Source organism: Corvus hawaiiensis, chromosome 7 (genome assembly GCF_020740725.1).
Source record: "Corvus hawaiiensis isolate bCorHaw1 chromosome 7, bCorHaw1.pri.cur, whole genome shotgun sequence".
Classification (NCBI taxonomy): domain Eukaryota; kingdom Metazoa; phylum Chordata; class Aves; order Passeriformes; family Corvidae; genus Corvus; species Corvus hawaiiensis.
Window position 1 is genome coordinate 17622051 of NC_063219.1, and position 23010 is coordinate 17645060.

Here is a 23010-nt window from a genome sequence, read left to right on the forward strand (position 1 = left end):
TTCAGAGTATCAGAGCCATCTTTAACTGCACCATTTCTTTGGCAGCCTTTCTGTAATCAGTATTTTTATGATTTTTTTGTAATTTAATACACTATTTTTAAAAATTAAAATCAGTAATATCATGCTGTCCAAAGTACATTAATTGCTTTGCAGATACCTGTGAAGACATAGGTCTTGCCTAGAATATCTTGCATGCAACAGTATACAGCATGCACTACCCCAGCGATTTAATAACTGAGAAAAGTGGAAGGATGGACATGCAGTCCTTTTAAAACAGTGGATGTGTTTTCTTAATTCACACAGATTGGTTGCTACAAAATGCATTCAGTAAATATAAAAATGGTTGTTCATGCAGCATAGTTGGAGACCATAGCTTGATCTGTAGTAACTTCTGAAGAGATCTGCAATGTCTCATCATCACAGACAAATGGGAACAGGGTGATGGCTTTACCTCTGTGTGCACTGCCAGGGAGATTTGTCACAGAACTGCACCTTTATTGTTCAATTTCTTGACATTATACTTCAAAAGCAAACATGGGAAAAGAGAGCACTGGCATGAGATTTTAACAGCTCTAATCCATTTAGCCTAGGCCAGTTTATCTAAAAGGTGATATTAGGATATAAATGGCTCCTTATACTGCCAGGGAAAGGTGTACCAAAAAGCAGCATTTGGATGCTAAACAGACTGGTTCAGAATAGGAAAAAAACAAAGGGGTTTGGGTGGGGATTTTTTGCTGTTTTTTCACTAAACTGGTGACACTGTTCAGCCTCTGGAAGAAGCTTTTCTGGAAAACAGTGAGTTCTCTAGTTCCTGAAATCATCGTAATTGAATGTCTCAGGCTCAAGACATGGACAGCTCTGTAGAAGTTCATAGATCGTGTCAGTCTAGATCCTTTTCTTTATCTTTTCCAGCTTAAAAATCAAGAAATTAGGAAAAAAAAAATATTTGGACTCTACTCCAGGTTCTTTCAGAGATGTAAAATATTACTTGAAATGCAAGTCCTCAAATTTGATCATTCAGACAGCTTCTTCTCGAGGTCCTCATGTCTAGACCAGAAAAAGGATGCTGTGTAATTTTTATCCAACACATACAGTTTGCTAATGGAACACAATACTGCTTAGTTTGGAATAAATGCAGATTTGGAACCTCTAATCTGCTTAAAGATACACTGTCTGTTACCAGCTGAGCAATTGGTCTCTGAAATAAGCTGAAATATTCTAGTCTGTCTTTGCTGTCTAGTTGGAAACATAGTATGTTGTATCATTTATTCAGATTTTTAGCATGTTGGACTAAGGGGCGGTTTATCCTTTACTCTTGACATGCTAACCTCAATAAAAGTGATCTTGGTCTTTGTAGTGACATGGTTTTGTACACCATGAAACAGCTCAGAAAAGCAGTAGATATTACAGAATAACAAACATGGTAAATTAGCCCTGTTGCAAGAACTCCTATTTTCTTCTTAGTACCTTGGTTCTAATTTTTTCTTTTCAGAAATAAGCTTTAGATTCACAAAGCCTTCTCAATATTTAGCTGAAAAGAAACTATTTTATGCATGGCAAATTATTTTTTTAGTCCAACAATTAGCTTCTCTATTAAAAAATGACACCTCTACCTCCCCAGACCTTACCTCATATATGTCCTCCAGCTATCATGGTTATGTTCATATGTCCATCATGGTTCCCTGTTGCTGGAAAATTCTAGGTTTTAAGGGCATTTTAGTCTTCCTAAGCAGTAGATGGCAGTGCATACGGAATGTGGGCACTACAAGACTAAATATCACCAAAATAAGACTCTGTTTAGAAAGAACTTCAATATTTATATAGGTAATTAAGGAAAAAAGCCCTGTAATATTTTTATCTATGTTAATATATGTGACTATTGTCACAAAGATCACTTCCTAAGCTTACATTTAGAATTTTTTATTAATTTTGTTTCTTTCATCTTGCTGTCTCGAGAATTTCAAAGAGGAATTACAGGATCTCTGTCCCTCTTCTTGTTTTCAGAAATTTGGTTACAAAAGAAGCTTTCCCCTCTCAAACAGCAACATCAAATAATTAATTTCCTTTCATTTTGGCCATAGTGCATCTTTCAAATTCCTAATCCACAATCCCTTAAAAAGCAGCCAGTTAGGCCCACAAAGGGTGCTTAAACTGCATATAAAGTTGTGGTTCTTTAGCCTACATAGGCAGTGATTGCATACACTGTAAGACAGTAATGGGCAGAGTGAGCAAATGGGCTGTTTTGAATGAAAAGCTGATTTAGTGTCCTTGACTGCTCTAACAGCAATTTGTGTGCACGCAAGCAGCAGCACAGATAAATCTATTAGGATCACAACTCAAGAGCTCCAATACACAGCTCCCCAAAACGTTTAATAAGGGAAGAGATTGAGATGTATCCATAGTTTTTCCCCATAAACTGAGTCTGTGCAGGGTCAGAGCAGAGAGTAAATCTTTACTCGAAAGGCTGTAATTTCAGCAGAGTTTAGAAAAACATACCAGGTGCTTGATAACAATCATCAACTCTTCTACCTCAGTGTAATCTCAGCAGTATTAACATTATTATTATTTTGTCATAGCTTTGCCATGAATCAGAAAAAGCTTGCATTACAGGGAAACAGTACACTAACAAGTTAGAAAACCTTTTAAAAAGTTATATTGATTGTTAGCCCTTTACCTCTTTTATCTCTTTGATTATAGGGTCACAACATCTTTGCTAACTTGTCCTCTAAGGACTACAGTGACCTTATGCAGCTTCTAAAGCAATCGATATTGGCAACAGACCTCACTCTGTATTTTGAGTAAGTATTGGCATTTCTTGTATTTGATGAATGAAAATTCAGAGAACTTACTCTAATGAGCTATTAAATACCAATAAGGATATATAATATGAGAAATTAGTGTTTAGCTATGGTTGAAGAGGTTTAGTCTAATACTTAGTATCTTTTAGACTAATAGAAATATCTCAAGTGTCAAAGTAAGTTTTGCTTTAATATGTAACATGTCTGTATCAACCAAAAGCAAGTGAAATCCTAGGTTTATACTTCAAAGCAATCCCAGGAACCAGTTACAGCTCAGTCCCATAATTTTTCTATCCCTTCTGTGATCATTTCTTCAGGTATATAGAAAATCAGTGACACTTGAGAATTCTTTTCCAACATTTCAGCATTTCTAAAAATGTATGCTAAGAAATACTGTATTTAGTTACAGACCCAGTTGCAGAGGTAACAAAGCAGACGCTTTGCTGCTTTGAAGACAAATTATGCCAATTCACATCACGTGAAGAGAATGGGTTTTAAAAAGCTTAACTGGGGAGAAGTGCAGTGGGATCTCTCTCACCCAGTTTTCTTCCTTTTCCTTGTTTGCAAATCAAATCTCAAAGTAGATTTCAAGTTGGTGCTACTTCTTGTATTTTAATATTGTTAATTATTACCAAGCTCTTCCCAGTGAGGTTGTGTGGGAGGATGCATGTAGTCAGAGGAGTCATGGTGTGACCATAACACTGCACTTCTGACATCTGGCACATGCCTGCAGCTGACTTAGGGGCAGAAATGCTGGTAGATGTGCAGTTTCAGTGCACTGCCTTCCCAGCCTTGACAATAAGTCATCCTTAGGAATTTTTGTTTGTTGTCCATTAGCATCCTACCCCGTACAGTGCTGGGTGTCATTTAGTAATGTTTTTCTTAGGGTGGTGTACCTGGATTCTGCCTCTCCTATGTTCTGGTGGATGATACCAAATCAGGTATCAAGAAAACTTCAGGCAAAGTCTTTATCCTGAAATTTTTCAATTATCTATATCAACATTGTATCTTTAACTGTTAATTGTAAAAATACTAATTGGGATGCTGCAATGTTTGCTTTGTCTGTTCCTCAGTATTTGGTTCCCATGGCAGGGGCTGTTTAAACAGTACTGGCAATAGATGCACTGACGCTCTTTGTTTCCTGCAAGTCCATTCACAGAGAAGCATTCTTAGGAAAGGATTTTAGCAAGAAGTTTTATTATAAATAATTTCTAAACATTAATCTATGAAGAAATTTCTGCTTGCTGACACAAATATCTTGAGGACAAATAAAGCCTTTTGAGCATACTCTTTTTTCAAGCTGTCTGTGAGGATTGCCTGTTATCTGGGTGGCTGGTATGACATGACCATTTGCTGACAGCTTTAAGTGAAATGGGCTTAAGTGATGGGCTGAGGACAATCAGAAGACTTTTAGCAAATGAGGCCTCTTTACTCAAAAGTCTGCAGATGAGTTATTTTTTTCCTCTTGTGTTACTCGGATTCATTAATAAGGTGGTAGCTATGTTACTTTATTTCCAAAAGTGCTTGAACATAACTCTGGAAACATTGGTGGTTTACACTTCTTAAAGCCACCCTATATGAACAGGTGTTTCTACACAAGTACCTAATTTGTTTTTTCAGTTTGCTACATCTTCAATATTTTTGTAGAGAGGGGAATTCTCATATCAGTATTCTTAGAATGACTAAACCTACTGATCACAAGCTCCAGGTAGCAAAAAAACCAACAAAATTCCAGGCAGAGCAAGGTTTTATGACCTTTTCAAGGCATTACTTTTATACAAACAAACAAAAAGATGACTTTCAATGACAGATCAGATGGAAAATATATTTGATTTTAGTTTATAATTCTAGATAACGATACTTGTAGATAATACAACCAGTAAAAGCATGGAACCAAAATTAAGTTTATGGAAACTCACTCAAATGATATCTTGAGCCACTGGGCTGTAAAGAAAATGGATTTGTTATACACAGGAAAATAACTTTCCCTTTGAGGCAAAATACAGCCAGAGTCAATGTTACTCAAAGACCCTGGAAAACTGTTATAATTCAGTTTGTTTCTGAAATGCTGCTGTATTATATTTGCTTATTAATAGAAAACCTCATAATTTTGGATACCAAAGAAACCAGTAGGAAACACTAAATTGTTTCATTATACATGGCTGCTTTCCTCTGGTTGAGCCCTTCTTACACTGAAACTTCTATGTGGAGATGGACTACTACTTCTGTATCCATTTAAATGGATTTCAAAGAAAATCCTTAAACATTTTAGCCTAACATAAGGCCTTGAAATTCACCTTTTTAGTTACTGTTTATGGATCTCTACATTTTAAATTTGAATATATTAGGTTTCTGGGATGTCATCTTCCTGAGCTTTCAGCTTTAAACATTCTTGCCTGGTTTTTGTCCAGGAACATATGAATTGCGCAGAATATCCAATACTTCAAAATGAAATCTTTTATTTCCCAATGCATAAGTGATTAGTTATCATCATGCAGCCCTTTTATCTCCCTGTTCTAGCTGCTATATGAAATCCATTACAGAAAGGCCCTATAGTAGGAGTGACTGGTCATGTAACCATGACGGTCAGGGACCAGAATAATACAACATACCCCACATAATGTTCTGTCCACTGACCAAAGGAATGTTTCTGGAAGTGTGCATCTCCTTGTGTGCAGACATGTAGTGGCTGCCATCAGACTGTGCTGTCAATAATCACTGTTCAAAATTTCAGTCTAGTTGAAGTAAACGTAGAAAATACAAGACTTGGAAAACTCCTGTTGAGGAATCTAACTGCATTTCCTCTTGACAAATAGACAGCACAGTCTCATATGAGATGGGGCACTGGACTGTCACTCAGGACATAGGTATTTATTTGCTTTCCAGCTTTGATGCTCATATGTTGTGTCACTCAGGACAAGTTGCTCCAGGTTTTTGTACCTGAACTTCTGCTATATCTTGGGCAGGATCTATTACATATTGTAGTCACATTGAAAGCAGTAACAGCTGCTTGGAGTCTCAGTGCCATAAAAGATTACAGACTATGATGAGTCAGAATTTTGATTCTTAAAGGCAACAATCAAGCATTAACATGTTCTGTCCATCTCACATTTTGTCCCTGTTTGAGGACATGAAGAAGGCATGAGAAGACAAACCATGGGACCAAGCAGGGAGGCCTAGTTTCCAGTCTATAAGAACTATGATCTCCAGACAGCAGCAGCTCCTGTGTGTGTCTGTTTCTTTCTGTGTGTTGGAAATAACAGGAGTTGCACATCTCTGAAAAACCCTTCAGGATATAGAAGTAAAAACCATTTTGCAAGGACAAGAAAACAGAAGTGTGTGTATTTCTGGGGTGTTTCTATTGTCTGTCTGTCCACTGCTGTAGGTGAACATTTCATGCTTCTGTGGAAGACTGAACATTTCATAGCCATTAATTTCCTTATCTGTGGAGACCATAAATCCAATATTGCTTTTACGAGGCAACTCTGACATTGATAACAGACATTTATAGAACATGTTCGGAAATTAGTATGTTTCGCTTAAATGGACTGTCAGTGTAACGGCTTTAACAATAATACATGAGGTGCGGTGATTCTGTCCCATACAGAGAACTGTGTTTCTGCTGCAGTGCTGCCCTGGAAGTGTCTTGTTTCCTTCTCTGACAATCTGGCTTTTTGCAGGAGAAGGACCGAGTTTTTTGAACTTGTCAGTAAAGGTGGTTATGATTGGACTATAAAAAACCACCGAGAAATATTTCGGTAAGCACTGCTTTTTCTTGCCTTCTGGTTATTTCAAAGTGTAGCTATATTTGTTGAAGGAATTTCATGTATTGTGGACTGAAGGCCTAGCATAACAAGAGAAAGTATCTTGTTTTAAAAATACAATCCATGATATGAAATATATGGTTTGATTTTTCAATATTAGGAAACAATTGGGATTAATCAACATGACTTCACCTTCTCCATTCCTGTTTCTCCTACACACTCTGTCATGTTTTCTTCCCTTTTTCCCAGCCTCACCAGTTCTTGTTCAGCCCTTCTGCTCTTTTTCCAGAAAGTATCAATATTCTGCCTCTCTACACAAAGATCTTTCCTGTCTGTTTCCCCGTTCCCTCTTCCTCTCAGCTGTCTTTTTTCACTGGCCATGCACTTCTCTGCTATTCCTGTCTATACCTGGGAATTTTCATATACAGAGCACTCTTCCAGCCCTCAAGAATGCCCTGAGCATGCATTCTATTGAAAACCTCAGACTTTGAGGGTGGTTTGAGTAGATCACACTTTTTAGACAATAAAATGTGTGTATTTGCATATGCATGCCTGATTATGTCTCATTTTATCTGAAATTTCATTAAAATTCTGTTATCTTTTGGTCTTCTGACAAAATATTGGCCATTTTCTATTTTCCATACCATTTCACCCATTCCTAATTTTAGATTCAGGCAATATATTTGATGTTTCATTTTCAGTGCCCTTGTTCTTCATTTAAACTTTCTTAGACTTTTATCTGCATCATGTACTGTACATAAACGCTTTCTACAGCTGAATGGTTTCTTTCTCCTAATGCATATAAAACATGGTTGTAGCTAGGTATTAAACTACAGTGGAACCGTATAGCTCATAGTAAATCTTCAATTTTTATTGTAGATGAGCAGTAGAAACTGCTTAAACAGTGTCTGGAATGCCTCCTGTGATTATAGGCTCTCTTGCTACAGCAGTCACTTACAAATAGGCATATAAATTAATCCAGTTGCAGGTGTTATTATGTAATAATACCCTTACTTATATCATGTGAAGCACATGCTTTCTAATATATTACAGGTATTAATGTAAGTAGTGTTAGAAGTATTGCAAAATTAGCAGTTACTCCCTTGCAATATCATTTCTTCTCTAGTGTGCAATGCACAATACCAAAATTCATCATCTTATGACCTGCAACACATTAGGTTTCTGAGGGACAATTGTAATGTAAAAGCCATGCTGACAGCTAAGATTTCAAACATGTCATTCTTTTCTGGAGGAAAAGAAGGTGCAAGGGCTGACATTTTATATGTGTATTATTTATTTATGCATCAGGAGCAGAGTTGTTTAGAAATTCAACAAAGGTTGATTCAGCTTGTATTGTTCATTTCTGTTTTTCAGATCAATGCTAATGACAGCCTGTGACCTTGGAGCTGTGACCAAACCGTGGGAGATTTCAAGACAGGCAAGTCATGATTAATAGCAGGGCTGGGAGGAGGCGGGACTGGCAGGACAATATTCCCAGGGCCCTGGCTTACAAGGAACCAAAACTGGAATCAATTTACAGCGGTATTAATGCTAAAAAAAAATAGCAGGGGGTTTCTGCAAAAAAAGGTTTATTGCATAATCTTTCCCTGTACACATGTTGGTGTGTACATCTGGCTTTACAACCTCTCCTCTTACTAACGTTTTAAATCCATATCCAAAAATTGATGGATTAAACAAAAAAGGCATTTAGCCACATGTAGCTGCATTTACTTGTTTCATCCCAAAGTTTTCCTTGGCAGTGGCAGAATCTTCCCTAAATCAAAAATACCAACAGATTATCTGTAAATTTTCATTAGCAAATTTTCATTAGCAAATTTTCATTTTCATTTTCATTAAATCTTCAGTATGTATGATAAAAGAAATGTGTTCATTTTCTTAAGCATGTTGCAAAATTGCAAGTGTAATATAGGGCTTTCTTTAACTTCCTCTACTTAGAAATCAACAAATAAAAATTCAGGGTTCTTCTGCTGAGTAGGCTCTTTAGAAATAGATGTAAAAAATGGGTCCAGCACTGACAAACAGGTACAGTATGAGAAAGAAACCTGTCCCAAAACTCTTGTCATTTGCCCCATGATATTCCCTCTTCCAGACATCCTGTCTACACAGAAACCATCCGTAATATTTCCAGTATCCATGGTAATCATTCTCTGTCCTTCACTGAGGTCCAGAACAAGCCAGTAGAAGACAGACTGTGTCGGGTTTTGGAGGAATAGACAGCAGCAAGAAGCAAATTGAAAATACACCAGAGCAGCTGGGTTTGGGTACACACCTGGAAGAAGTTTGATGTAACAGCAAGTAATAGTTATAAAGCTGGGATGAAAAAGAGAAAGCTAGGCCAGATAACTAGTGATGCAGGAGCAGCCAGATTCCTTGGACAAAGAAGTAACAGAAGCTGAAAGGGATATATGAAAGCTACATGCTCATCAACTGAATAAAAAACATTTAGGGGGGGAGGGCTTCACCTCAGCTTTCAGTTTTGCCAAGTGAGACTTTTTTGCTTTATCAGCAGACTGTGACAACAGTTCTTCTAAGGCTGTTGCTCTACTTGGCCAGAATATGGTCACCTCACATGGAAATAAGGAAAGCTTCTTCTATCCTGCACTGGGAAATTGAGTAACAAGATTTTTCAGTGCCACCTGGCCAATGCTGCAGTGTGTGTGCAATCCCTCTTCATTTTTTCTCCTTAACCCAGTTAGCTTCTGCATTTTCATTGACAGCCAAATGTCAGGTAGGGTCTGCTTTCCTTGTTGTGAATCTTTGTGCTATGCTGCTGAATTAGTACTGGAGCCACTGGCAAACTAGGGTTTTTTCTGCTTATCACTTTTGAGGTCTACAGGTGAAAAGTCCCCTGCAGCTTAGTATATGGGTTTACTTTATATTGAAAAATCCAGTCTGGTATTACTTGAAACATTACCTGGTTGAGCAGAAGTGCTAGTAAGTCCAGCAGAAATGCTAGTAAGTCCACAGAGGCAAAACAGGAAATAGTTGAACCTTAACTGTGCCACAAGAAAAAAATGTATTTGAAACAAAGGGAATAAAGACCACATGTAAGACGGAAAAATTCAGGAAGAGAAGATTGAAACAGATAAAAGAAGAGAGAAAGGGACATAAGGAGAACAGGATCAGAATAGCACTGAGAGACAAGGATGATACTATGTCTTGATTATTTTTATACAATACACTTGGGAAACCCTTCATTGCTACTAAGTTGTTAAATTATTTCTTTATCTGGAATATTGATCCAGAGTTTTATTAATGCACTGGATTACATACATTATAAAATTCCGAACTGTGATAGCCTGGCTTAAGATTTAAGAGTACTTTATAACATCCCTTCACCTACTTTCAAATTATTTTGGTACCCCTTAGCAAGCTTAGCATTTGTGAACATTACCTACCATGCAGTTGCTAGAGCAAGAAATTTTGAGATTTTATGAAGTTCGGGTTCTCTGCTTAGTTTACCCACTTGTGCCTTGGCGTTATGAAATAATTTCCTAGCTTAAAAACAATACACTGGCATGACAGGAGCCTTAGGATGTGTATGCCTCTTTAGTAGATTGGCTTCCAGGTTTTTTGCATCTCAAAATGTTGCATGTGCATACCTTCAAAGCCTCCCACATGGCAAGAGTACAGTACTATATCAGAACTGTTTACTGTTTGCCTTCTTAAGATCCCTCTGGTTTCCATACCTATATTTATTTTTAAGTCTTTTCTTCTTCTAAGAAGCACAAGTGAATAGAACTTCTGCATTGAATAGAATATCTTCATTCACAAAAGTCAGAAAGATGCATTCTAACTTCCAGCCTACCACTTCTTGATTTTAAATCAAGATGATCATCACAATCTGAGTTCATACTTAGATGCCCAGATCCTATAATGATGACAGTCACTGGGAGAAAAAGTAAAGCCTAGTGGGGGAAAAAACCCTTTATGAATTCACATTAGATTAAAACAACAGAGGGTATTGGTTAATGAAGTTTCTTTGATAAGTGAAGTTGTTATTATAGGGCAACAGCCTGTAAATAATCAGAGAGCTCTTGCATGTTTTACAAAGCATTTTTACATAATAGTGGATGCCAACAAGAAGTTATAATTTTCTGTTTTGGTCTCAGTTCATAAGTTGCTTATAGCTGCATTGAGTGCTACCTTGGCATCACAATGTAATTCCCCAAGTCAATTCCCTATCAAAAAGGGGTAAGTCCCTGTGCCTGACAGTGACTATGGCTGTTTATACCCCCTGTAAGCCCAGTCCCAAAAACTATATGAACACATGCCTGATGTCAGTCCTGTAAGTGAGGTTATTCACTTCTTTAAAGTTAAGCACAGGCTGAAGTCATGGTCTGAGCAAAAACTCATTATCCTAAAAGTTATATAACAAGAGCTCTAATCTTTATCACGATTTTTATTTTAGGCAGCCGAGCTGGTAACCAGTGAGTTCTTTGAACAAGGAGACAGAGAAAGATCTGAACTCAAACTCACCCCTTCAGTAAGTTTTTATTACTTCTGAAATAGTTACTAACTTGAATAGAGTAATAAAATATCATTGGGCTCATTCAGAAAAATGAACTGTATTTTGTACATAAAGAAAAATCTTAGAATAAATAAAAGCTCTTTCCAATAAGGATATGCATTTATAACCATATATAAAAGCTCTCCAGTCAACACAGTCACTTTTGCATTGAGCCCTTTTACCTGTTTTCTGTGTCTATTCCTGAGGTTATCCTATCAGTGAATTTTCTAAGCAGCAGGTGTTGGATTTAATACACAGAATTGAACTAAAAAATCACAGCTACCTACGGAAATCAAAATTGTCAGATTTACTTTATGTTGCCACTGTATATCTATGTGTATCTATGTTATTTGATGTATCAAATGCTGAAATGCATTTCTCTAAGTATACACCTAAATATAGTAGTGTGATTGAAGGGATAAATCGGAATTGAGTGGATTGTAGGCAGATGCGTATAAAGTGTCAAACAAGAACTAGGAAAGTTTCATAAAGATTTTCACTGAATAATTAGAAGATAAAGCCCTATCCAGGTTAAATAACTCAAAATGTTGAGCAGCCATTATCTGGAGGCAGCACAAGAAGGGTAGAAATTATTCTAAAGAATTTAACTGGGAGGAAGAGAGCCAGCTCAGATCCATCGCTGTTCTGCTGAGCTGGAAAGCATTATGTGAGAAAACAGAAAATTCTACTCAAAGGTATCTACTTTACATTCTTGCAGGAGGTTATTTACCAGCTCAACTCCAACTGTGGAGCATTTATTTTGCACCACAGAATTATACAACACAAACACATTCAGCCTAAAAGTTTCAAAACAGAATTGAAAATAGTTTATTTTTCATGCCAGGCAAAGCAGTAGGAAGACAGCTGCAAAGATTGATTATGGTTTACAAAGTGTTCTGGTTGTGAGAATTTGATCATAGCTGTGAAGTGCTGGATGATGTGTCTGTAAAATACTCCAGTGCAATTAAAGCATGACAGTTTTGTACCCTTCTCAATTCAGGCCATTTTTGATCGGAACAGGAAACATGAACTACCCAGGCTGCAGCTCGAGTGGATTGATAGCATCTGCATGCCATTGTATGAGGTAATTTTTACTTACTGCTCCTGTAGAGTCCATAGAAGATTGTTCTTGTCTCTCTAGGGAAAGAGTTAGCTTTCAGAGCAGCCTTGAAAGCTATTTAAACTCTTATCTTACTTAGACTTTACCAAAAGTCTGAATTCCATGCAGAAATCTTCAGATTCCCTGATGGTGGTAATGTCTGTAACCATAATTCCTCTCTAAGTTACAAAAGCTGATAGGGCAATTGATTATTGTGTTTGAGACAAACTGATTCTCACCATGGTGAGGTATGGAGCGCTGTACAGAGATGTGCCAGAGGGACAGTCTCAGTCGGTGCTGTCAAACTTGTCCAAAGCTGTGTGACCCAAAGGGAAACTCAAGCGTGAGCCTTTGTGCTTCCTTCTGGCACCTTCCCAAACTGCTAAGGGGCACTCTAGGCCAAGCCTTTAGGGTCAGTGACAATTTGTGGTTTAACCTGTGCTGTTTAACTCACAGTTTACTCTTTTAAAGGTGCTTCTACACAGACTGCCTGGGTGCTTGGCACACAGTGTGTAAATGCCTGAGTACTCCTTTATTAAGGCTAGAGATAACCACAGAATCATTAAGGTTGGAAAAGACCTCTGAGATCATCGAGTCCAACCATTAATCTAACACTGCCAGGTCCGCACTAAACCATATCCCTAAGCACCACATCTACAGGTTTTTTGAACACTCCAGGGATGGTGATCCCACCACTTCCCTGGGCAACCTGTTCCAATGCTTGACCACCATTTCAGGAATAATTTTTTCCTATCAGAACAACGCTTCTGCCTTTTTGGATTAAACAGCTTCAGGATTTGACTGAAACCACACAGACTGCCTTGTGCCACCAAAGACTGGCCACTGACACCTGAGAAAACAGGGTGATGTTCTCACTCAGCATCCTTGGGGAACTGCAACAAGTTCTCCCTGTTCCCACCACACCCTAAATTGCCTAAGACCTCAAAGCAATGAACATGTCAGTGATGGTGCACAGCAATACCAGCTCCCATCTTAACATTAAAATGATGAACTTGTGCCTGAATGTAGCTTCCCTACACACAAATAAAAATGGATTGGCAGTTCCTTTCATTTTATAGACCAGATATATCACCAATATCATACAATAAGGACGTAATAAGGCCTGTAAGAAGGACAATGTGCCCTCTCCCCTCTATACCTTGTGGAATCTGAGGCTGCCACCATGGCAATAATGAAATGACTACCCAGGAGCAATGGCAATTCCTGTTGTGTGACACAGAGAGCAGACACTTGTGTAAGCAGCAAGCCAGGCTGCTGCTTTGCCAAGAGATCCCGTCCCTTTCTAAGGTCAGTCATTGTCCTGATGAAATAAACTACAGCTACTGTTTTCAAACAATTAAGGCAAAGCAAGCAGAGAAAAATATAAATCTATATTGTTTAAAATACCAAGATCATTTTGGACAATATGGGGGAGGGACGATGGACACTGATCTTGGACAGACACTCTTTAAAAAGAATGTTCCTGTCAATAAAATAGCTCATATTACACTAGAATGCATATTATAGCAGAATTCATTATTTCTAATAGCATCTGTAATCCAAAAATGTACAGTAAAGCAGGAAGAGCTGATAATCAGCCCATCCTCTGCATGAGGAAACTACATCTGAGCACTAAAGCTCTGGTTAGTTAGCTCCATCTTAGCAGGAGATCTCCGGGGAATATATTCACATCTGATTTCCCTGCTTTCCACTGTGTTTGCATCATGCTGTGCAGCCATTAGCCTGCTGCTCAACAACTTTAAAAAGAGACACCATCAAACCTGGAAGTCATAGCAGCACCAGCCTTAGGGGTAAACAGAAAACTTTATACCATAGTATCACACGGCAGGAGATTCTCTCTTCAGTGTGGAGCCAAGTTTTAATTTTCATAGACAGCTTAATCAAACTTCAATACACATATCCCATCAGCAGAGTATTCAGGCATTGTAAATCCTCTGTTTAAGGCTGGCTGAACACTACAACTCTGGCCATATCCTAGATTTTGGGGGTTTTTTACATTCTTAAAAATTCTTGCCATTGTAGTACATTGTAGGAACTGCATGTGGGGAAAGAACAGATTATATTATTACAAATGCAATATAAAGGGATGTAGTGGCAGCTGATAAATCAGTAAAATATTAGCAGTACTCCTATAGCTCAGTACTTAGAAAAACTATGTTTGAAAAAATCTATAAACATTTGACACTTATTTTCATACCAAAATTAAAACATTAAACCATAGAGAACAAAATCAAGGCTTTTGTATTTATTTTTTTCCATGCTAGTGATTAGAAATCCTGTATCCATGTGGGATTTTATAGCATCCAGAGCCCCAAAGGGTATGCTGTGGGGAATGCACCAGTCCCTACCAATGCAGTTGCTAGAGTAGGACCTAATGCTGTGTTGTGTTATTTCACACACACACAGCAGAGGTGAACCCAGCAACCAGTAAATGCTGGCAACTCCTATTAAAGTCACATGTAAGATCAGCAGAGCTCCCTGAAATTGTCTTTTCTCAAAGTAACTTCCAAGAGCCAGATATTCCTGGCAGCTGTGGACATCTGAAGTATGCAATACTGAAGGATCTTCACAGCCTAAACTTCCAGGGGTGGTCTGATATCATCCCAGTGCCTCTCACAGTACTAGAACAAACTGTATCCTCCCTGCAGCCCAAGCTTATGAACTAGGCTACACCAGAGTGCCCACAAGGAATGGTTCATATTTAAAATAGTATATAAACTTGGCAGCACATTTTAGTTATGGCTTTTCTAGGCTTATCTTTTTTCCTCAGTTCCGAAACCTTTGTGGAGATTTGGCTCTATCTGCTCTGCTTTCTGCATTTCCTTAAGGTAGCTCAAGCCAACTCACTTGGAGGTGCAGGAGTTCTCCCAAGTAAAGGATAATGAAGTCTCCTTTTTTAGGGAACATGGATCACATCCCTCTGCTTACCCAGCTAGAACTGTTCCTGAGTTTGGCCCCTTTTTGTGAGAAGGTTTACAAGTGATTAGCAAATCAATAAGATCTATTCGACTTCCATTAGCAGTCCTGTTTGATTGCCCCTTGGAATGCCCATCCCACCCAGAAGAAAGGATGTCAGTGATACACAAAATGTACTACACCATGAGCTACTGTATAGACTGAGGGTGGATATAGCTATATATATAAAAAAATTAATGTCTGGAATTATGCACAGTTTTCCCATATCCAAGTGTCTCAACCCAAACCCTTTGTGCTTTCTCTGTAAACCTGACTCTGCTCCTGGCACAAGGTAAGCCACAGCTCTGCTCCCTTGCTCCCTCCCCTATCTGCATTCCTATGTAGGAATCAAGCCACCTCCAATTTCATATCTTAGTAATCAAATCCATTTCCTTCACACTGTGGATCAAAGGTCTGTGAAGATAAAAGCATCTCAGGTTTTTTTCATTGCATTTTATTACACTTAGGACATCATAATTTTATTAATTTACTTTTTTGCCACGGTAGTGATCATGGATCAGAGTATTTTTATGTAACAGTGGAGCTTTTGCCTTGATAGCAGAATAGCCATCGATTTACATTGAATCTCAGATTTTAGGGGTTTTAGTTACACTTTACTGCATCACATTTGCTCTTCATTCAAATATGACAGTAAGAAAAGCATTTATCAGTAGAGATGAGAAACAAGCTTATTAGAATAATAATTTCTCTTTAAAAATGCATTTTTTTTAAAACTGTAGAGCATTTCAAAACGACTAAGGTAGCATCAGCATAAAGTACTAATTCCCTTGTTTTGTTAGAGTATCCTATAAAGCAGAAAATTTGAAGCATCCCATTGAAAATAAAACACTATGGCTATGCTGACAGCTGTGTTCACCACACAGAGAAAGCATTCTGTACCTATTTGAACATAAATGTATGTATAACAGGAAATGGGATTTTTATAATGAAGACAAATTACCTCTCTGACCCTCCAGTAAAGAGATGGTAAGAGTTTCAACACTTAACAGATTTCTCTTCTGGACTCTCTCATTTGTGTCTACCTAAAACAGGATCAGTCACAGATTTTTCCCAGCTCAGATTAGATTTCTTTGTAGGGAGCACACGGAGTGGGAGAGTGAAGATCTTATTCTTTTAAATGATTATGTTTCTCACAAACAACATCAAAGCTTCAGCGATTCACATCAAACAAAAGATGCTAACGGAAACCCAGCTCTGTTCAGGGCATTGTTAGGCAGAGACAGTAACGCTATGAATAGCAGGGCCAAAGGCCATGCACTCTGCTTCTGGGCAGATAAATACATAGTCAGGTAGTCAGTGACAATGACAGCAGCTATTTAAATTTAAGGGAGATGTCTTTGTGGAAGATAAAGAAGCTCATGGCTTTTACAACTTATGCGTGCCTGAGATTGCCCTGCTCACCTCTACCTTGGTGCTCCCTTGAACTGCTCCATTTTAGTGCTATTTTTAGAGCTATTCAAGATTTTCTTGGGTATTGAGAACTTCAAACATATAATAGTATCTACAGAATCGAATTTGCATTACTCCATCCAAGATTCTAGGGGGAACTTGGGAAGAGTGGAAACATTCAGCCTAGCAAGTACTTTAAGTGTTTTGAATGGAATGTGGAGGGACAGATTCTTTCTTTATCACACTGTTTGAAGTACTTAGAAATGTGATCACTCAGTCTGTAACTCCAAGAGCTCTGATATGCCTGCCTTCCTACAGAAGATAATATCTGGCCTTATAATTAAATCTATTTGTTGTCTATAATGATGTAGCTGCAAAAGCATCTATTCTTCTTATAAACTTAGATTAAATGCACAGGGTGTCATAAATGGTAGAGCCTCTTCAAAGCACAGAAAAAGTACACAGAATTATTCAATAGTCACGGCTCTCTGTGCTTTAACTTCTCTGGTTCAAGAGTTGACTTTGACACTAGAATTGGAAGTACATACACACAGAGTGATTTTTTTTTTCCCCAAAGATATATACTCTACTTACAATTTTAAGACGAGAGATTAACCTCTCATTTGCAGAGAACATTAAAAAGGTGTTCTTCAACAATCCTGCTTATACTGCTATATCCTGATGCAGCCCTTCCTCAGTTACCACTTCTATCCCTTTCTCTCTGTCCTTCAATTACAATTTTGCATGACAAAATATTGTATAAGAAGTTCAGGGTTTGGAATACTCCTCTAAGAAGCCCTGATTGTCCAGAATGGACTGTATGGCATGGCTTAGTCCTTACCCAGGCAAGAGTCACTGGATGCAGCCAAAACAATGACTTCTTCCTTCAGATATTTTTGTTCTGTCTACACAATTAGAACTGAAAAAAATTTTAAATTATTTAACCAAGAAGACTTTATCTGTATGAACATTATGGAAATGGTTTTCCACCATTCACCAACACCTGGGATTGTTGATACAAAAAGTCAGGGCACTGCTCTTTCATTTTAAGTTAGCAACCAGTCAGGGGGCAGGGAACTCACTAGCTGTTGACCATGCACAATATATAGACAGTCCGTGAAACATGTTTCATTAAAACACTTAACAGTTTATGAAAAAAATAAAAAAATCAGGACTAAGCTATTTGGAAAGATCTGTTCAATTGAAGCAACTTGATCAGCTCTGTGTGAGTCTCATTGAAGCCAGCTTTTCCTTTGTAGCATGCTGAATGAAGAGGAGGATAACTTTCAATAGAGCCTAAAGAATACCATAAAGATGCACAGTTTTGGCAGGGTTTGTTTCTGACATTTGATTTGGACACAGAAACTGAGAGATAAAGCATTTATGCTTCCTGAGAGTGCCTGGCTGACAAGGATTAGTAAGGCACATCAGCCCAGGATGCAGTGCGTGATACCGGGGACTGAGGCAGATCAAACAGATGTTGGCAGATCAAATTAGTCTCCCTTTCTGTTGAAATCCAGTGGGTAATATTATCCAAGCAAGAGCAGGTGCAACATATTCTGCTGTGTTTGTAAGAACTTTGCTTCAGAGGAAACTTAATCAGGCCAAATGCCAGTGCTGGGGGGAAGTTGGTAGCTAAGGATTGTGTTAGGAATAAGGGTTTGGCCCAGAGAAAAGAGATTTTTGGCAAATTAGATGGATCTCTCTGTAGCCTTGAAATAGGAACTTAAGTAGGTTCAGCACTTTTCTTGCTTTGTTTCTTGTCTACTAATGATGAATCTAAATGAGGCCACCCAGAATGAATTCTCTGGAACTTTCAGAAAACTCAGATACCATCCCTGTATTAAAACTTCCAGTAATGGAATAAGCATTAGCAAATTGTTTTTCTTACCTCTTGCCCTTAATCTGAGAAGTTTTTTTCTGCTACTTTCTTACTAATAGAAAAGGTTAAGAAGAGCTATACAAGAAAGAAAAACCAGGAAAAGAAGAAAGAATGATTTTATTTGCAATTTCCATCTAAGTCCATCACTGTTTCACAGTATAATATGGAAAAGCATAGTTTTGGTGATTTCAGAGCAAAGATTTTTTTTGTCTGTGACTATCATGAACATCTTCTTACAAAAGGCGCAAGGAACCTGATCCTCTTTTTCTGCTTCCTGAGAACAGGGAGGGTTTCATTTTGCCTTTGAAAATTAGGAGAATATTATTTTTGCTATGATTTTTATAACTTGGTGAGATTATTGATGCAACATTGTATTACTGTCAACAATTTTAGGAATTTACTAGTTTCTCCAAAATGTTTAGAAGAGGCAGCAGAAAGGAGTCCTTTTGCCCTTCAGACAAGAGTACTTCAGCTTATTTCTGAGTCATCTTACGCCAAAACAGTCTCAACTGAAAGGGCAGTTCATCAACAAAGGTATTTGGGAGAGGATAGAAAAACAAACATTTCCCTTTGACTTCAGTGAAGCTAAGCTTCACTAAAGGCTTTCACCCTAATCTGTGAGAAAAATTGAATCATTCATAATATTACGATTTCTGTTGCTGTTTTACTTAGAATTATCTGCCCAATGTGTTGTGAAGGAAATGGCAGTCATGTATGGAAACGTATATAAAGATCTGAGGAAGTAGATTGAAAAGTTGGCAGATAAGGTAGAAGAGACAGCCAATAGAGGGAACTCAAATTGTACAGCAAATCTGAAAGATGAATGGATAATTTAACAGCCATTCAGTTTTCAAGAAAGACAAAGCACAAACTACATTGCATCAGAAAAGGACTAGAAATGATGATGGATGAAACACTTCAAGTAAGTGTTCAACACAACAGAATCACAGTTGCCTGCAGAATTCCCAGCTGAGGGTAAATTCAAAGAACTAAATCGGCATATGAGACTGATATGGTTTGAAGAATTTTTCAAAATCCATTTAATAGCAAGGCAGAAGACATTGATCAGCTGCTTGGTTAAAATGCTGAAAGGAGTTAGAAACATTCTGTCTCTCGCATGCTCTAGATGCAGAATCAAAACCATAAACAGCAGAGCTAAATAAGAAGTTGTTTATGAAATAATAACTCTTCCTTTCTGAGCAAACCCTTGGTTTCATGAAATTGTAATGAACTACAGATGAATCCTTTGCAACTATAGCAATACATCAGTAGAGCTACTTCAGTTGGTCCCAGTCCTTCAGAATCACTCTCCCTTTGGCAGCATAACATGCTTGATACTGGCCGGAGCACATTTTGCTACCAGGAGCTCTGTACATACTTTCCTCCCTGAAGTATCCAGCACATTTTACCAGTGCTTAATCTTACTTTATAATCATCCCTCTGTAGTTTATTTCCAAAGGAGTACAGTATTATTCTTGCTAGTGTACCATAACCAGAAAGAAGCTTAATACTAATTCATAGTGGAAGAGCTGAACACTTGCACATGTATTAGATCCCTTTCCAGTCACAATTGGCTTCCACCCACTAACAATTTATAGAGATAAGCTAAAAGAAACTCCTGTTTTCTGTCAGGGAAATTTGTAATACATTAATTTCATCTAATTACATTTTTAGGCATCAGAAAGAAATTCCCTGGCAGAAATGAAAAAGTAATCCACTAATGTATTATGTACGTGATGACCTGGACCCTTCCTCAGTAAGCCCTAGAAGGAATAAACAAAGTCCCCTTCAACCACAAGGAGATTGCAATAAATTTTTTTTCATTAACTCAACCCTCTCACAAATACTGGGATTTTTGCAGAACATAATGATTAAATACAGTCCTGAATCAGTAGGGCAAATAATTAATTCATACACAGTCAAGGGTCCATAGAAGTTAATCCCTACATCTTCTCTCTATCACTTTATCTTCTGTATTCTACTGTGGAAGGTAGAACTCTAGCAATTTTTTGGTGTTTAGTATATGGGCACATATACAGAAATACTTTTGGGTTTTCAAAACAATTTCCATCAAGTATTTGAATTATGAAAATAGAATCTGTGGATGACTGCAGCACAGGTTCCCTTTTATCTGAACTAATCTGAAGTTCAAGGACTTTCAGATAGATGGCTCACCTTTGGCCTATGTATTCTCATGTGAAAGCCACTTCAGCAAAACTCAGGAGTCCAATTCAGCTTTGCTGTAACTGGTCATGACTCTCTTGACTTCAACAATGCTTCATATGCTTACACCGAGTCTGAATTTATCCCTATGGCTTCTCAGTCACTGGTCCTCCCTTCCAACTAAGAAACTGCCTACATAATAAAAGTGATTCATTAGAAACCACTGGGTTCCAAAGCAGAGTGAACACTGAGACCTATAACTTTTTTATATGTGCTCAGTCATAAAAATGAATTTATATGGTCTTATTCCATAAACTCACTTTACAAATATTAGCCCCGCAACCATACTTTCATGAGCTGTAATCTTGTCAAAGCTCATAAGTTAAGCAAGGTCAGAATTGGTCAGTATTTGGATGAGAATCTCTAGCAGGGAGGGGAAAAAAGTATATACTCTGTAAATCCTGCAGTGTTTGTAAGTTACGACATACCGTGCTCCTCTTTAAAGACATTTGGTACTAGTCTTAGAATGCAACAAAATTTTGTATTTGCTTTGGCAACAGTTTAGTCTCTGACCACATCTGTGCTGCATCTTGGCAGTTTCAGCTAATGTCCTTCCCCAGAGATGAAGATGATGTAGCAGATGAAGTCTTCTCTCCCCCACACCCCACTTCAACCCAGAAGTTGGTACCCAGAGGTACAAACAAATGCCTCCACTGCTCCCCATCACCCTCTCCCTGAAGGGGTTTGTTTCTACTGCTATTGTTTCTGCATTCTCTATGCTTTATCTACCAAAATATACATCTCTATACAGAAGGAAAGAAAAAAAACCCAAAGCAAACCACTCTGCCCTCCTTACCTTCTCCCATAAACAGCTTCCTCAGAGTATCTTACACTCTTCCCCATTTTGAGCTCTTCCTTCAGGCAGCCCTGCCCCTCTCCCAGGTGCACACAGTATAGTGCTGAAGTGCCTTTAACCTTTTCTTGTGTTGGAGGAGCTTATGTGTAAGCATATAAGAGAGAAGAATGGGAAAGAATGTTGTGCGCAGAGTAGTACATAGTCCCAAAAGACATCTAAATAATTGAAGGTGCTAAGAAAAAGTCACTGCTATACAGTAACTTTTTGACAAACAGCTTAGTCACACATCTGAGGTAATACATGGATGCAGAAGGGACCTGCAAACCTCTCTGGCTTTTCCTAACGCTGGAGCAGGCAGTGCCTCCCCCATGCTTTATCACACTGCAACTAAAACAGCTTTTACAGTAAGGGGATAGAATGGGAAAGATCACCAATCCTGTACCTACTGCTGTGGGGCAAGGCAGATGCATTGCAATGGAAGGACTGCAAGTGGGAAGGGGGGTCCCAGGCCTCGGGAGACAGGAACTCCCCCAGGCAGGGGTTCCCTCTCCCCCGAGCCCAGCTGCCCAGCTGCCTGCCAGCTCCCATCCTGCCTGCTGCACCAAGGAGGAACAAGGAAAAGGGCCTTTCTGGAGCTACTGAGTTTATGTGGTGATATCCCATGTCAGACAGCTGGTGAAGACCAAGCCTTTTCCTAGGAAGGCAAGTAATAAATAAGGTATTAAGAACCTAGACACCAAATTAGACAGATCACTAGTTTGTAAGAGGCATGCATCAAAAAACATGGAGGAGCAGTACATCAAGGGGTTCTCATGCAATAAAATGGAAAGCAAAAACTGCAGCCAGGAGGTAGAAAACCCTGACGAGGCTACAGCCAAATAAACTTAAATAGCTTTGGGAATAAATTGGTGGTTTAATTCGGATCAGGAACAGGTGCTAGGAATGTAATTCAGTAAATGGTCCAGACCCTGCCAGAAGGGAGAGAAATGTGTTGCTTTTGAGATAATTTCCCAGAAGCTTCATAAAAGCAAATTGATTACTGGAGTTTAATAATTAAAACAGGGCCAGATATATAGTAATCAAATGAGTTTTTAATTACATCTCAAGAAGAAATAAAATCCAATTTGTGCACTTTGTATCAGAGAAGCCCTACTGAAACGCTTTGGTAGCTGGAAAAAATAAAATAAAAGCTAATTTCCATAGGAATTATAGTAGACAGTTTAATTAAAAGACTAGATCAGAATGAAAAAGTCCCAAAGTGAAAGGATACTAAATACAGAAGCAGTGGTCCAAACATCAAATCAATGTCTGAATAAAGACATTTTATAGACCAAGTGCAAAATCTGCACTGTCAAGTATCACTAATCTAAATCAATGTGTAACAAAATAAAGTTTCTTAAAATTACACTATATATTTTGTACATATTCCATTGAATTAATTGCTGGTGCTATGGTAAAAATTAATATCAAAGACATGGTTTATTCTTTCTTAAATACTCCTTATAATTTATTTCATCAAAGTTAATGTTAG

At 38.1% G+C, this 23010-nt stretch overlaps 1 protein-coding gene and 1 long non-coding RNA gene across 6 annotated transcripts in view; one reads left to right on the top strand and one right to left on the bottom strand.

Moving 5' to 3' along the window:
* PDE11A (phosphodiesterase 11A) overlaps window positions 1-23010 on the top strand; it is a 118399-nt gene that overhangs the window by 87774 nt on the left and 7615 nt on the right. For all 3 annotated transcript variants that reach the window (XM_048309402.1, XM_048309403.1, XM_048309404.1), the window contains 5 exons: window positions 2698-2798; window positions 6479-6556; window positions 7937-8000; window positions 10995-11069; window positions 12094-12177. In XM_048309402.1, the coding sequence (XP_048165359.1) occupies window positions 2698-2798; window positions 6479-6556; window positions 7937-8000; window positions 10995-11069; window positions 12094-12177 (402 nt within the window). The remainder of the gene's footprint in view (window positions 1-2697; window positions 2799-6478; window positions 6557-7936; window positions 8001-10994; window positions 11070-12093; window positions 12178-23010) is intronic.
* Window positions 1-23010, bottom strand: part of LOC125328536 — a 120480-nt gene that overhangs the window by 85447 nt on the left and 12023 nt on the right. The window contains exon 1 of one of the 3 annotated variants that reach the window (XR_007204754.1): window positions 21480-21614. The exons of the other annotated variants lie outside the window; for them this stretch is intronic. This is a non-coding gene — a long non-coding RNA (uncharacterized LOC125328536). Of the gene's footprint in view, window positions 1-21479; window positions 21615-23010 lie in introns of those variants that run through there. 3 annotated transcript variants of the gene reach the window in all.